General features: G+C 48.3%; 1 protein-coding gene across 1 annotated transcript; it reads left to right on the forward strand.

The window, feature by feature from the left end:
• The first annotated feature begins 3,507 nt into the window (after positions 1 to 3,507).
• Positions 3,508 to 13,862, forward strand: SEC14L3 (SEC14 like lipid binding 3). Its single transcript, XM_049865870.1, has 12 exons — positions 3,508 to 3,638; positions 4,606 to 4,681; positions 4,944 to 4,987; positions 5,120 to 5,179; positions 6,185 to 6,373; positions 7,338 to 7,433; positions 8,108 to 8,168; positions 9,468 to 9,551; positions 11,359 to 11,465; positions 11,865 to 12,004; positions 12,101 to 12,270; positions 13,495 to 13,862. Exons 1-12 carry the CDS (start codon positions 3,585 to 3,587, stop codon positions 13,614 to 13,616), a joined length of 1,203 nt encoding a protein of 400 aa, XP_049721827.1. The 5' UTR covers positions 3,508 to 3,584; the 3' UTR covers positions 13,617 to 13,862.
• Positions 13,863 to 15,638: the final 1,776 nt, after the last annotated feature.

The following is a 15,638-nucleotide window of genomic DNA, read 5'->3' on the forward strand; positions in this document are numbered from 1 at the left end:
TATTATGTGACTGTCCACCATTTTGTCATCTGATGTGATTTTCCTATGTGTTGTAAATCCTATCTCTGTGACCTTAATGAGGCAGGATTAGGTTGTGTCTTAAATCAAAGTCTTTTGAGATCTAAAAGAAGCCAGCAGAAAGACTGGGGGATCTCATACCACCAAGAAAGCAGAGCTGGGAGCAGAGCGCATCCTTGGGACCTGAGGTTCCTGCGCTGAGAAGCTCCTAGACCAGGGGAAGATTAATGACAAGGACCTTCCCCCAGAACCAACAAAAAAAAGCCTTCCTCTATAGCTGGCACCCTGAATTTGGACTTCTAGCCTCCTAAACTGTGAGAGTATAAATTTCTTTGTTAAAGCCATCCACTTGTGGTATTTCTGTTATAGCAGCACTAGATAACTAAGACAGAATGGGACCTGAGATTTGCTCTCAGATCTGCATGGCTCCACTGTCACACATACCCTGGTTGCTCCATTTCTCAGCCCTACCCAGCCACACTCATCTCTGCATTCTCCCCTCCACACCCTTGCCCGTGCTGTCCCCAACACTTGGGATGCCCTCCTCTCTACTCCCATTTCCACTAATCAACATCCTCCCCTTTCTTCAAAGCCTGGCTCAAATGCCACCTGCATCACACTGGGGTGACTTTTGTGTCTGAGTTCTCTCCCTGTTTAGTGGGAAGACTCCTGGAGCTGACACTGTGTGCTCACTTGACAGTACCACAGCAGAGTGGTTATTCACATGGGCTTAATCTTGGATGGGTTACTTAATGTCTTGGTACCTCAGTCTCCTCATCTGTAAAATGGGTTTAATGATGGTACCTACACCACAGGGGTGTTCTGAGGTTTAAATGAGATAATGCACTTAGGATAGGGCCTGGCACGTAAAAAGCTCTCAGCAAATGTAGTAGACCTGCATTATTCAATATGGTAACCACAAGTCACGTTTGTTGTTATTGTTGTGTGCCGTTAATTGCAACTCATAGTGAGTCCATGTGACAGAGCAGAACAGCCCCATAGGGTTTTCTTGGCTGTAGTCTTTACAGAAGCAGGTCACCCGGTCTTTTTCATGTAGCAGCTAGGTAGTTTCAAACCACCTGACTTTTTAATTAGTGGCCAAGCATTTAACTGCTGAGCTGACAGGGTTCCTTACAAGTCATATGGAGCAATTTTAATTAAAATTAAGTCAATACTTCAGGTCCTCAGTCACACTACGCACACTTCACATGTGGCTAGTGGCTACCACATACAGGACAGCACAGAGACGGAACATTGCCATCATCATAGAAGGTTCCACTGGACGGTGCTGTAGACAATGATGCACACACTACATGCTCTTTGCACCCTAGTGGTCTGGGTCAGGGAAAGAGCTGAGAGGTGTCTCCGAAGGCCGGGCTCCCAGCTCCTGCTTGGGCCCGGCACCCTCCCTCTGGGTCTTCCTGTCCAACACTGCTTCCTCCAGCAGTGACTGGGGCACCTCCCATTAGAGGGATTAGGGTGAGAAAGGAGACTGGTGGGAAACGGGCAGGATTAGGGCTAATGAGAGGGCAGCCGAGGAACCCAATCCCTGCCTACAGCAGACCTGGCAGGAAGTGGGTGTGGACACTCCCTGGGGATCAGCAGAGATGGAGCTGGAATGTGAAGTGGGCTGGGTGTGCAGTTACCTAACTCTCCTGAGCCCACAGGCAGCACCCCAGATGGAGGGAAGTGGCCGAAGACAGCCCCAGCTTTTCCTATTGGCCCAACTCTACCCGGAATCCCAGAGCAAAGAAAGTATCTGATGCTACCCCATAGTTAGTCCAAAGAGGCCCTGAGATAGCCCAGAATAGAGGCCCGGGCTAGCCTAAAGGTGAGGACCCAGGTTGGGCACCTGGAGAGCCCTGGGCAGAGTGGCTTGGGCTAGCTCAGCTGTTGGGGCCTAGGCTAGCCCAGGAGTGGTTTCAGTCCATGTAGACCCCCTCAAGGTCAGGAAGATGTGGCCATGTGGCCGTCACTATGGTCCCAAGCAGATGCACTCTCATTTTATTTTGCCAACACCCTTCTGAGGCCTCCTCCTCACTTGTTCATTTCACCATCAATTACTGGCACCATCGTTCATGTGCCAGGCCCTGCATCCAGGCCTAAGCTACAGAGATGGTCATTGACAAAATGGCCCCCACCCCCTGGAGCTTCTGACGACTGGAGGATAATCCCTTAGATGTGCATGACTCCTGACAGTTCATTAGCTCTTCCCGCCAACCACATGAGGTGGGCAGGGCAAGTGCTGATAGCTGCATTTAATAAATGAGGTAAGTGATGCTCTGAGATGTCATTTTGAAGGGAGGCTTCAGGAAGGAGAGGGGAGCAGGGCACCTCTAACTGTGGGATGTCAGGCGGCATAACAGAAATCAAAGGACAGGGGATCTTTCCGGGCTTCCTTCACCACCTGGCATAGATGACCCCTTAACTCCTTCCCTTCTAAGTGAATCCCTGTCACTTGATCAACGGTTTGTTGTTGTTTTTATTAGCTGCCATAGAGTCAATTCCAACTCATGGGGACCCGTGTGTGCGGAGTAGAACTGCTCCAAGGCTGTGACCTTTCAGAAGTAGATCACCAGGCTTGTCTTCCGAAGTGCCTCTGGGTGGGCTTGAACTGCCAAACTTATTTGTGCCACCCAGAGACTCCTGATCAACTATTTGAAACAACAACAAAAAAAATCCTCACCTCCCAAGGCCATCAACACTTCTCACCTCTCCCCTAGGACTACAATCCCTAACTGGTCAAGGACAAGGGACCCTATATGAATCCCCTCTTTGTCCTCATGACCTCACCGATGGGAAGAGAGAGCAGTATGGTCAGGGTGCTCAGCCTTTCCCATGTCGGTCTCCTCAGGGCCAGCTCTGCAGGAAAGGATTTGAAAGACATCAGGAGAAGTAGTATCTGCTCCATAGAAAACAAACTTTCACCAAGGACACCTTTTGAGCTCCATTTTTCTGAAATTTCTGAAATTTTCTGCCCCAGCCTATCCTCTTCTTGAATGCAGATGCTTGTTACAGAAGAACGAGTGTCTCCTGATCTCCTGATAATGTAAATTAACTGTTTACCAGTAGGCTCAAGCCTACAGACTTGATTGTAAACTGCTAGAGCTGGTTCAGGTAGGTGGTTTGGAGAGCCTAGATGTGGGGTCTCTTCATCGGTGAGGTAGGGAAACTGAGGCCCAGAGAGAAAGGGTGCCGGTAGGGAGCCAGCCTTTCTCCTTGAGATCCCTTTTCTCCAGGCAGTGGCCTGGGACACTGATAAGGGCTCTACAGGCACTCATCCTGGATGCCCAGGCCACAGGAGGCCAGCTTCATTCCCTCCTCCTGGCAGGGCTCCTCTGGCACTCCCTCCAGTGCCTGGTGTCCCCCCAACCTGTCCCAGAGCCAAACACGTGACCTCACTTAATCCCAATTATGTAATGTGCAACCCAAACAGTTGGCCAAGGAGGAGGTGCCTGGAACCAAGCCCTGGAGTGGGGGCAAAAGGCCGCAACTGGATCAGGGCTGAGAGACTAGACTGGCCTCCTTCCGCAGTGCCCACCACTCCTTGAACCTCACCTGGCACCATGAGTGGCCACGTTGGAGACCTCAGCCCCAAGCAGGCAGAGACCCTGGCCAAGGTGAGAGCCCCTTCTCCAGAAGCCCTGGAGAAAGTTGCTGAGGAGCAGGTGGGTGGCCTGCCCCACTCTGTTGGTTTAGCTGGTCCTACTCTAATCTGTCAATTTAGAACATCCCTTTGACAATTTACCTCTTTGTTGTCCCTGCTCCAGGGTTAGATCTCACAGTGCCTGGTAACATCAGCCCTGTCCCAGGCAGATGTTGACGGAGCAACTGGAGAGCTTCCAGGCAATAGTGGGGGTGATGCCCACTCAGGATCCAGCCTGCCTTCTTCTTACCCGGGAGCCTCAGAGAGCTTTATCTGGCAGTTTCCTCCCCCCTCTTCTCTTCCCCCAGGCGCCATAGGTGACAGCTGAAGGATGTTCCTGGTGTGCCCTCTAACTCTATTCTCCCTTCCTCCCTGAGGCACAACTTTGAAGAATAACGGGTCTATCTGTATGAGCCAGAGAGTCAGAGCAGAGTACATTGTCATCCCCATAGTCAATGGGGAAAAGGCCACATAATCACTAACCATGTTTTTGCAGAAAATGGCATAAAAAAAGCAGAAGCCTTAGTGGGCTAACACATGGAGAGAACTAAGAATACATCCATACTCCAAACTACCTACCAGACTATTTATCCTTTCTTCTATCCACCCACCCATCTATTCTTCCACCAACCCATCCATCTATTCATCCTTTCTTCTGTCCATTCACCCATTCAACTCTTCTTCCTTCCGTTTACCCATGTATCCATCCACCCACTCATCCATCCATCCGTTCATCCTTCGTTTCTTACACCATCCATCAATTCATCCATCCATCCACCCATCCATCTGCCCAGTCACCCTTCCAATCATCCATCTCTCTTTCTACCCATTCATTCACCCACCCTTCCAACAGCATGGGCCAGACCTATGTAGGGGGCAAGTAGGGATGATGAAAACAATCATTGAGACTGGAGGCCAAAGCTCAGCCTCTCTCTTCCCAGTTCCGAGAAAATGTCCAGGACGTGCTACCTGCCCTTCCCAACCCTGATGACTACTTCCTTCTGCGCTGGCTCCGAGGTGAGGGCAGAGATGGAATAAGTCAGGGCGAGAGGGCAGTGGGAGGGGCCTGGTCCCAACTCCTCCAGAATGACCCATAGTCCTTGGATCTGGCCACATCACCTTGATTCACATGCCCAGGTCCAGGAGAGGGGAGGCGGAAGCAAATAGAGGCCCCACAGGGCCCCCAATGCCCTCTATAGCTCCCACTGCCCAGGAGTACAGCAAGGTAGATACAACACAGCCTCTTGCCTCTTCATGGCTTCCTTCCATCTTTCTCCAGCTCGGAACTTTGACCTGCAGAAATCAGAAGCCATGCTCCGCAAGGTGAGACTCATCCACCCTGTAGATTTGGGGAGAGGCTTTGTGGGGAACAATCCACACCTCAAGTCCCTACCTCCTTCACCCCTCCGGGGTGCTGGGAGCCCAGAAGGGCCTTACCACATATTTTCGTTTCAGTACATGGAGTTTCGGAAGGCCATGGACATTGACCACATTCTTGATTGGCAGCCTCCAGAGGTAAGGCCAACACTCCACACACCACAATCTTTCATAACATACCACCCAAGCAGCCTGTGGGTCACTGGGGATCATGAGTGAAGGGCATGGAAACCCTGGGTAGGCAGGCACCTCTCCTATAATAATAATAATAATAATGAAAATTCCCTGGGGGCTTACAAGGGCTGGGTCTGGGTTAAGTATCTATCTGTATGAGCTCATTTAATCATTGCAACTCTATGACATGGGTACTATCATCCTCACTTTACAAATGAGAAAACTGAGACCCAGCAAATGTTAAGCAGCTTGCCCAAAGTCCCACAGCCCCAAGGTGGGACTGGGATTTCAGCTCGGGCCTGTCTGGCTCCCATATGTAGGCTCTCAACCAGCACAGTTAGGCAGCACCACTGTACCTCTCTCCCATAGAACATTGCTCGAAGCATTCTGTCTGGCTGGGAAAGAAATTCATTTCAGCAGGGCATTAGTGATGACAGTCCCACTACTGGCATCCCAGTAAAGTAATGATCACAGCTTCATTTGTGGGGCACGTACTCTGGGCTGGGCACTGTGCTATGCCAACATTATCTCTGTTTCCCCAATTGTCTTATGAAGGAGAGAATACCCAAACTATTTTACAAAAGAGGAGAGGCAATGAGGTTCAGAGAGGGGGCACCACTTGCCCAAGGACAGCAAGCAGCAGAATCTTTATTTGAATCAGGTCTACCGATCTTCAGAATTCAAGTTCTTCATCATTAAGCCAACCCCCCTCAGTGGAAAGGGACATGGCAGACATGAGAGGCTGAATTAAGGAGCCCAGAGGCTGAGATCCTGACCTGATCTAAGCCTTGGCCTTGGCATTTGCCCACTGTAAACAAGGCCCTCCCACATGGGACCCTTGGGACAATAGCGCCACCCGCCAGGGAAGGACAGTGCTTTATACATGGTGCATAGGCTCACCCTTCCCAAGGCAGCTTGGTCTAGGGGTCTCCAAGGAGGTGAGTCATGCCAAGTTCTTTTCATACCCAGGTGATCCAGAAGTACATGCCTGGGGGCCTATGTGGCTACGACCGTGACGGCTGTCCTGTGTGGTACGACATCATTGGGCCGCTCGACCCCAAGGGGCTGCTCTTCTCTGTCACCAAACAGGACCTGCTCAAGACCAAGATGAGGGACTGTGAGCGTATCCTGCATGAGTGTGACCTGCAGACTGAGCGGGTAAGGCCCAGACAAAGCGGCTGGGATGGGGGTGGGATCTGCCTGGGGCATGCTTATTGGGTCAAATCCGAGTACTGCCAATTACTGTGCACCTTTGGAAAGTCACTTCACTTCTCTGAGCCTCAGTCATCTCGCCTACAATCAAAGATAATAGTAATAATGATAAAAATAATGTTAGTGAAGATTAAATATGATAATGCAAGTAAATGGTTTAGCACACATTTTTCTCAACAATGGCAGTTGTTATTTCCCCTGAGTTTTTGCACTTGCTGTTCCTTCTACCTGGATCACCTTACCCCACACCATATACATTGGCCTCCCACAACTTCACTTGGTTCTCTCCTATTTATCCTTTATGTCTCAAACTTAGATGTCACCTTCTCTGACTCTCTTGTCTGGGTTAAGTGCCCCACCTGTGTGTTCCCACAGCCCCTGTGCTGTCCTGCTTCAGCACTTATCATAGGCTGTGATGACCTGTTGCTTTTTAATCTCTCCAACCAGACTGTAAACTCTTTAAAGATAAGAACTGTAGATTATTGAGCATTACACATTATACTCTCAGTTTGGGGCACAAAATTGGTGCTTAATAAATATTGGTTGGACAAATGAGGGGATAAATGGATAGCTGGCCATATATATGGATGGATGGGTTGATGGATGGATGGATGAGTGAATGGATGGATGGACGGACGGATGGACGGACGGATGGATGGATGGATGAGTGGATGAATGGATGAGTGGATGGATGGACGAACGGACGGACGGATGGATGGATGGATGGGTGACTGGGTGGATGGATGGATGGAAAAGGATATGCATTCTCTGCTTCATCCACTCACTCCTAAGAGGACAGAGTTGGAGGGCTAGAAGAATCCTTGAGGGGTCATGTGCTTGGGTCACCATCTCCCAAGTTCTGAGCCTGCACCCTGAACCCTGGAACCATGCCTTGCTCTCATCCTCACAGCTGGGGAGGAAAATTGAGACCATCGTGATGATATTTGACTGCGAGGGCCTGGGCTTGAAGCACTTCTGGAAACCTCTGGTGGAAGTGTACCAGGAGGTGAGGAAAAGGCCCGCGACGTTCCCCCACTTACTTTAACGACTGGCTTAGTCTTCTGTGACTTTACTGCCTATTCAGAGCCAAGATTTAGTAAAAGGAGGGGCCTGCCTAAGCCCCATCACTGGAGCTCAGGACTGAGAGGACCATAGTGTGTTTCCTATAAGATCCCACAGAACAGGCTTCATGACAACACTACTGAGACCATGTGGGCCAGCCTCTGCCAAACCCTTCTCAGCCCTGTCATCCTCAAATCTGTGACTCGAGCAAGTCCCTCCAACCTTCTATGCCCTTCCTTTTCCTCATCTACAAAATAGGGATAACATTAGTCTGTATCTCTGAGGGATATAGGAATACTTCAGCGAGTTGATATGTAAAGTGTATACACAGTGCTTGGCAAACAGCGAGCATTTAATAAACAGTAGTCGTTATTATTACTATTACTGTACTATCATTACTACAACATTTACTCTAACATTGGAGATTATTATTTTAATTATTATTAGGTTGTGGTTCTAATAGTCTCAGGGGAGATGGTGCCCTCCAGCGGCCAGCAGGGGTGATGGCAAGAAGGGAAACCCTCTACAGCACTCCTCTCCAGAGAGGAGATTGCAGAGGAAATGGGGGTAGCAGAAGAAGAGGTGTGGGCTCTGATGGGGTCTCTCTTGGTTCCCTAGTTCTTTGGTCTCCTTGAAGAGAATTACCCAGAGACCCTGAAGTTCATGCTCATCGTGAAAGGTGTGTGGCAAGTGACTTTGCTTTCCTGTGCCTCTCTTTGTCTGTACAGTGGAAATGAAAATAGCGCCTTTTTCCCAAGGTTGTTTTGAGGCAGATTGATGCTTGGGTGCATGCAAATCACTTACAGCACATGCACAGAGTGAGCACTTGATAAGTGTTAACTGCTATGGTTGGCCTATTGCAAGAGGAGCCAGCCCTGATCTCAGCTCTTCCAGGAACCCCTCCTCACTTCTCCTGCCCATGCTGATCTCTCCCTCTCCAGGCTTCCTCTGGCACTGGCAGATAGTGCAGTCCAATCTTGCCTTTCCTGTTTTCTGCTTTGTGGGGACCTCCAGTTCTCTTATGTATGTTTATAATGTTTTCCTGGCTGGATTATCTGCTTCTTAAAAGCAGGGGTTCTAAGTCTCCACTTCTGTTGTATCCTCCATGGGTCCAGGGCCATGGTGGATGCTCAATATATATTTAAGTATGTGGGTGGCTATTGTTGGGGTAGATGGGTGGGTAGATGGATGGATGAACGTTTGATAGTCAGCAGGTCGATTGCTTGGTTGGTTGGTCAATTGAATGCTTGGTTGGTTGATGGGCATTTGGTTGGCTGGCTAATTGAATGGCTGTTTGATTAATTGGCTGGCTGGTTGAAAGATTGGGTGGCTGTTTGGCAGTTTGGCTGGCTGGTAGATTGGGTGACTGGTTGGCAAATGAGTTAGATGAGTGGCTGGTTTATTTTTTGGCTTAACCTTGGGTGGTTGACTATCTGGCTATTTGGATGATTGGCTGGAGAAAGACGTTTGTTGGCTGGTTAGTTAGTTGTTTAGTTGACTGGTTTTCTGGTTGGCTGATTTTGGGGGTAGTTATTTAACTACTTAGTGGGTTAGATGATTGGTTGGTTAGCTGATTGCTTGGCTGGTTAGAAGGTGAATTGTTTGGCTGGTCAATGGCAGATTGGCTGGTATGTTACGTAGCTATCTGATTGACCTTTTGGTAGATTAACTGATTTCTTAGTTGGCTGATTATGTGGTTGATTGGCAGTTTGGTTGATTGGATTGTTTGTTGGTAAGTTGATAGGTTGGACGATTGGTTGGACTGTTGGTTGGACAATTGGTTGGACGATTGGTTGGTTGGTTGGCTGACTGTTGGGTGATTTGGCAAATTGGTTCATTAGCTGTTTGGTTAGATGGGTGTAGAGCGTTGGAACTGCCCAGCATTACTCATGACCACTCCATATCACTGGTTATGATTTATGGAGAGTGGCCCAATGGAATTCTTTTCTCCCTGTTATACTTGCTTGTGTCTTTCCAGCCACCAAACTGTTTCCTGTGGGTTACAATCTCATGAAGCCCTTCTTGAGTGAAGACACCCGAAGAAAAATCATAGTGCTTGGGAGTAAGTAGTTCCAGCACCATCTTCTGAGTTCTGTGCATGAGCTTTGGAGTGAGGTTGGTCCATCACCACATCCAGAACTCTACCCATCACTTAGAATCAGAGCTTCCTCCTTCCCAAAAGTGAGGTAGGTCTTACACTATAGAGTTTATCAAGTGACCCATGCTATATTCCTGCCATATCCCTTTGGTGAGTAAAGTCTCCATATTTACCTCCTTATCAGTTTCAGTTTGGGTGCTAGGCAACCTCTGGGCTATGGGCCTCGGTTTCCTTTCAATACTCATTACCTCAATAATGGCAACCTGAGCTGAGGAGGATGGGGATGAAGAGTGGAAAGTGAATCTGTGAAGAGGAGGGAGGCCCAGCAAGAAGGGACTGGATAAGGAAATCATGGTGTATCCATTCGATGAATCTGGGGGCAGCCATGAAACATGGCGTTGTGAGTGAATATTTAATGTGATGAAAAATGTCATTAAATAAAAATAATAGATTATAAAGTGATGCAGACAGCATAATTTTATTTTTAAAAAAGAAATATGTATTTCTAGAAGGAAATACAACAAAATGGTTTGTGAATGGTGAGAAATCAGGTGGTTTTAAATTTTATTATTTGTATTTTTCTGTGTGTTCTAAATTTTGCACAATAAATGTGTATTCATTTTCCGAGTAGGAAAAATTGTGTTAAAAGTGACAGAGAAGGAGAAAGAGCAAAAGAAAGAAAAGAGAAATAGTTCTTAAACCCAAACCAATGACCCTATGCTTGGAGGGTAACTTCTCCCAAGCAAAATCGTCAGACCATAGAATCAAGGTATCTGAGGCTTGGGGTTGGGGGGAGGGGGGATCTTAAAAATCTGATTTCTGTCTTTTCCTGATGCCTGGGCCTCTGCCACTGTTCAGTTCCACTGAGATGGGGAGCTTGATGCATCACAAAGTAGCCTGGTTTGAGGGACCTAGGCAGTGCCTTCTAAGCTTCCCAAATCTGGGAGCAGTGTGGGTTCCTGCCACACTCCAGGACCCAAGTCCGAGACCTACAACCTACTTGGTGTCCCAGGTGGCCCTGTGCATTTGACCCTTGTGTTCCAGGCATTGTGGTCTTCGCCTGTATCCCACTGGAGGTGAGGAATCTCCCATGGCCGTGGGGTAGGGTAGGTAGCCTGGATTGGCCACAGGCCTGGGGACATGGTAAACATTCCAAGATCCAGAACCCTTAGAGCTTTGTGTAGGATATGAAGAACAGTACTGTAATGAGCATTGTGGTCTTGGTGATTAAATGAGTGGAGTATCCACCCAGAGGCCCAGAGTTATCTATCCCCCACCAAGAGGTCTTTGAGTATGCCACTTACTCACTGTGTGACCCCAACAAGACCCTTGACCTCATTGGGTCTTCAGTCTCCTTGAGACAGTTAGACAAACTCTTATCTTTACTACTGATGACTGGGAGACCTTCAAGAATATCCAAATCCTTGGGGGGTACCAAGTTTCTGATGGAAAAATTTAAAAGCAGATATTGGTGATGGTTGCACAGCATGATGAATGTAATTAATGTCACTGAATTGGACATACAAAAATATTGAAATGGCAAATGTTTCATTACATATGTGCGTATATAATTATATATATATATAATTTACCACAATTATAAAAAAAAAAAAAGCATGTGGCGAAACATGTTTCTATAGCAAGATGAGGCCCAGAATACTGATGAATTGGCCCTGGCAGCCTCAACTCTGTGGAGCTTCTCCTGGTGGTGTGGGGTGCTGATGGGTCCCCTCCATGTCTAATAACCAGCCTTCATTCTCCTTTCCCCCAGACAACTGGAAGGAAGGTTTGCTGAAACTTATCAGTCCCGAGGAACTGCCTGCCCAGTTTGGGGGAAACCTGACTGACCCAGATGGAAATCCCAAATGTTTAACCAAGGTACAAAGAACCCCAGGACAGGGGAATGGAGCTGGATTCCCTCCCACTCATGCACTCGTTGCATTCATTCCACAAACATCTGTGGAGATAGCCCTGTGAGCCAGATACTGAGCAAGGCAGTCCTGGCTCTGCCCTCCTGTAGCTCTCAGCAACTCTGCAGGCAAACAAGGAATGAGGGAATGTTGACCCAGAGGGGCGAGCTGGAAGAGGATGCTGGGGACCTGTGAGGGCCCAGATGAGGCCTTGGCCCAGCCTAGAGCGTAGGGACGGCTTCCCAGAAGAGGTAAGGGGGGCAGGATGAGCAGGATATTTCTTGGAGAGGATGAAGGTGTCTCAGACAGGAGAAAGAGCATGAACAATGGCCAAAGAGGGCAAGCCCATCCCTCCTTTTGTTTGCAGATCAACTATGGTGGGGAGATTCCCAAGTCTATGTATGTGAGGGATCAGGTGAAGACTCAGTATGAGCACTCAGTGCAGATTAGCCGTGGCTCCTCACACCAGGTGGAGTATGAGATCCTGTTTCCAGGATGTGTCCTCAGGTACGGACAGGCCACCATCCCTACCCTGTCTGGGCCCCAGCCCATGGAGGACCTGTCGGGCTGAGCAGAAACTGTACCCTGCACCAAACCCCACAGGTGGCAGTTCTCATCAGATGGTGCAGATATTGGCTTTGGGATTTTCCTGAAGACCAAGATGGGGGAGCGGCAGCGAGCAGGCGAGATGACAGAGGTGCTGCCCAGCCAGCGCTATAATGCCCACATGGTGCCCGAAGATGGGAGCCTCACCTGCTCGGAAGCTGGCGTCTGTAAGTTTGCTCTGCTGGGTCCTGGCACCAGAAGGCTGGAGCTAACCGTCCCACAGTTTACAGGAGGAACAGAAGGGTAGCGACTCCCCCAGGGACACACAGCTTAGGGTAGTGCTATCCATTCACATGGCCACTCATTCAGTTCATACCTGTGAGCACCTGCTATGAGCCAAGAGTCAGAGATGATGCAGACACACAGGCCCCAAAGGGTTTGAAAGCACTCGAGTCACAGGACACAAAGGACAATGGGGCAAGTGTAATTTTCTCCATAGAGCCACTGAGGGGCACAAACAGTTAAGCACTCGGCTACTGGCCAAAAGGCTGGTGGTTCAAATCTACCCAGAGGCCCTTCAAAAGAAAGGACTGGTGATCTGCTTGAAAACCCTATGGAGCAGTTGTACTCTGCACACATGGGGTCGCCATGAGTTAGAGCAACTAACAATTTCCTCCCATGAAAAAACTGAGATTCTGAGAAGTAAAGCAATGGGTCCAGAGCTACACAGCCTAGCAGTTTAGTGTGGTGTTAGGGCCCCACCTCAGCTCGAGGTAGCTGCATTAAAACCCAGTTGTCAAGCTGACCCTAATTTTACAATCCCATGTGTATCAGAGAGAGGTGGCTCCACAGGATTTTCAATGTCTGATTTTTTGGATGTAGAGCACCAGGCTTTTCTTCCTAGGCACCTCTGGGTGGACTCAAACCTCCAAACTTTCAGTTAGCAACCAAGTGTTAGCCATCTGCACCACCAATGTCTAACCTGTCTGGAGCCTTGGGTTGCTCACCTGTGAATGTGGGCTGTAACTCCTGCCTTTTGAGGGTGGTTGTGAGGAGGCAGAGGGTGTGCAATAGGCCTGACCCAGCACCCCACTTTGTCCAAGCAGGCCAGGATGCCTCTGATGGTTCCAGCTCCCTCCCTCCCCCACATCCCCATCATGTGAGCGTTTAGGTGTGTAGACAATAAGATGCAATCACTGCTGTTCCAACTGCAAGTTGGTGCAACTAAAGCCAGCCTGGGCATGGTGCCAGGAGGAGGTCAGTGTCTGTTTACAGGCCCTGCTCAGGGTGTGTGTGGGGGAGGCACAGTTCCCATAGGAGGGAGCGGGACTGGTGAAAACTTGCAAACAAAGCCAGTGTGAACACAAGCTTGTTCTCCCCTGTGGCTGGGGCAGAGATTCAGGGAGTGTGAAGCCAGGTTCAAATGCCCATCTGTCCATCCTTTCTCCCAGATGTCCTGCGCTTCGACAACACCTACAGCTTTGTTCACACCAAGAAGATCAGCTTCACAGTGGAGGTGCTGCTCCCGGACGAAGGCATGCAAAAATATGACAAGGAGCTCACCCCCATCTAGACGGCTCCCTCAATTCTCAGAGACCCTGCCCCTCTGCTTTCTCTCTATATATCTCCCCCCAGTAATTGATCATTAGTCCTCCCAGACCTGGTGACATTAGAGAAAGGGCTGCCTTGAGGAAGATCCATATGCTGTGGTCAGATCAGAAAAGGTATAAGAGGCACAGTCTGGGAGGGTGCCAAAGTTGCAGAAGAAGAAGAAGGCAAGGATGAAGGTAGGAAGTGGGATGTCACTCAACCCCCAGGAAATAGGAAAATGAACCCCCTGCCCTTTGTCCTCAGCTCTCTTAAGCCGTTTGTGTGTGCTTGCATAATCTTCCCTATAAGCTGTAAGCTCCTTGGGTTGGAGACGTATCTAAATTCCTTTTATTTTCCTTCCCTGTATGTTGTTGTTGGGTGACATCGAGTGGATTCTGACTCGTACGAACCCCATGTGACACAGTAGAACTGCCCCCGTAAAAAAAAATTTTTTTTTAATTTTTTTTAATCTTTACAGGAGCAGATCACACGAGCAAATTGCCAGGTCTTTCTCCTGTAGAGTGGCTGGGTGGGTTCAAATCACCCACATTTCAGGTAGCAGCTGAGCCCTTAACTGTTGCGCCATCATGCTCAGTATAAACCTGTAGAGTTGAAAGGAGGACCAGGAGGCAGGGAGCAGGTGGTTATGGGTGTGCGTGACGAGGAGCCTGCACTTGAGGCAGATTTCAGTACCTTGGACAGGGAAGCGGCATGGAGGGAATGGACTGTCAGCTGGTGGAACCAGGAGACCCAGCTCCCCAACCCCCACCTCAATTTGTGGCAGTGGCTGCCTCTTGGGGGTCCCAGCCACAAAGGCCATGTCACTCTGATAGATCCTGCATCAGGGTTGATCTGATTCTGGACACACAGCTTTCCCTATCATTCTCACCGTCATGCCTTTCCTGTGAAACTCACAGCTTGTTTTAAGCAGCAATTCAGGAAACTTTCCTGGAAACAAAGGAGTCACAGCTGGCTCTAGAGGTGACTTGGCAATGATAATAAAAATCACAGCTATCATTTGGTGAGTGCTGTCTGCATGCTAGATACTTGGCCAAGTGCTTGATGAGTTTACTTCATTCCACTCTCATGCCAGCCTCTGAAACCAATTTGTTTTTGTTTTGTTTTGTTTTTTGTTGTGGTTTTGTTTTTTAATAATTTGTTGTTGAGAATATACACAGCAAAAAATACACCAATTGAAGTTTCTACAGGTACATTTAAGTGACATTGATTACATTCCCCGAGTTATGCAACCATTTTCACCCTCGTTTTCTGAGTTGCTCCTCCGCCATTAGCATAAACTCACTGCTCCCTAAGTTTCCTATCTAATCTTTTAAGTTGCTGTTGTCAATCTGATCTTATATAGATAGATCTTAAAAGAGCACAATGCTCAAGGCCAACATTCTTTACTAGGTAAGCTAAACTATTATTTGGTTTTAAGAAGATTTCAGGGGATATTTTTGGTTTGAGATCTAAAGGTTATTTCAGAGCAATAGTTTTGGGGGTTCATCTAGCCTCCATGGCTCCAGAAATCTCGGTTCCATGAGAATTTTAAGTTCTGTTCTGCATCTTCTGCCCTTTTGATCAAAATTCTTCTATAAAATCTTCTGTCAGAATGCTCAGTAATGGTAGCTGGGCACTATCTAGTTCTTCTGGCCCCGAGGCCACTTGTAAGGAAATTGAGGCTCAGAGATGTGAAAATCACTCACCCAACATCACACAACTCTTAAGTGGCAGATCTGGGGCCTGGGTTTTGTCTTTTCTTATAGGGTCACTATGAGTCGGAATGAACTCGACAGCAGCAGGTTTGGGGTTTTTTGTTTGTTTGTTTACTCCAAAGACATTGCTCTTAGTTGCCTATAATGCTATAATACCACCTCCTAAGGCCCTACTTTTACAGAGGAGGAGAGAAGTGACTTATTTTTCTTAGATCTTCCATGAGAAGTATCCTGAGTATCAGTCTCTAGTCCTTATTTGCTGACTAAGGCAACGGAGACCCACAATGCTT

This window comes from Elephas maximus, chromosome 22, assembly GCF_024166365.1.
Source record: "Elephas maximus indicus isolate mEleMax1 chromosome 22, mEleMax1 primary haplotype, whole genome shotgun sequence".
NCBI classification, from domain to species: Eukaryota; Metazoa; Chordata; class Mammalia; order Proboscidea; family Elephantidae; genus Elephas; species Elephas maximus.

Bases quoted from the DNA above. Each gene is read 5' to 3' on its own strand.
- SEC14L3 (XM_049865870.1), top strand. From the start codon at position 3,585: ATGAGTGGCCACGTTGGAGACCTCAGCCCCAAGCAGGCAGAGACCCTG. The intron at 4,682-4,943 runs GTGAGGGCAGAG...ATCTTTCTCCAG, and splicing joins CCTTCTGCGCTGGCTCCGAG to CTCGGAACTTTGACCTGCAG. The intron at 11,466-11,864 runs GTACAAAGAACC...TTTTGTTTGCAG, and splicing joins ATCCCAAATGTTTAACCAAG to ATCAACTATGGTGGGGAGAT.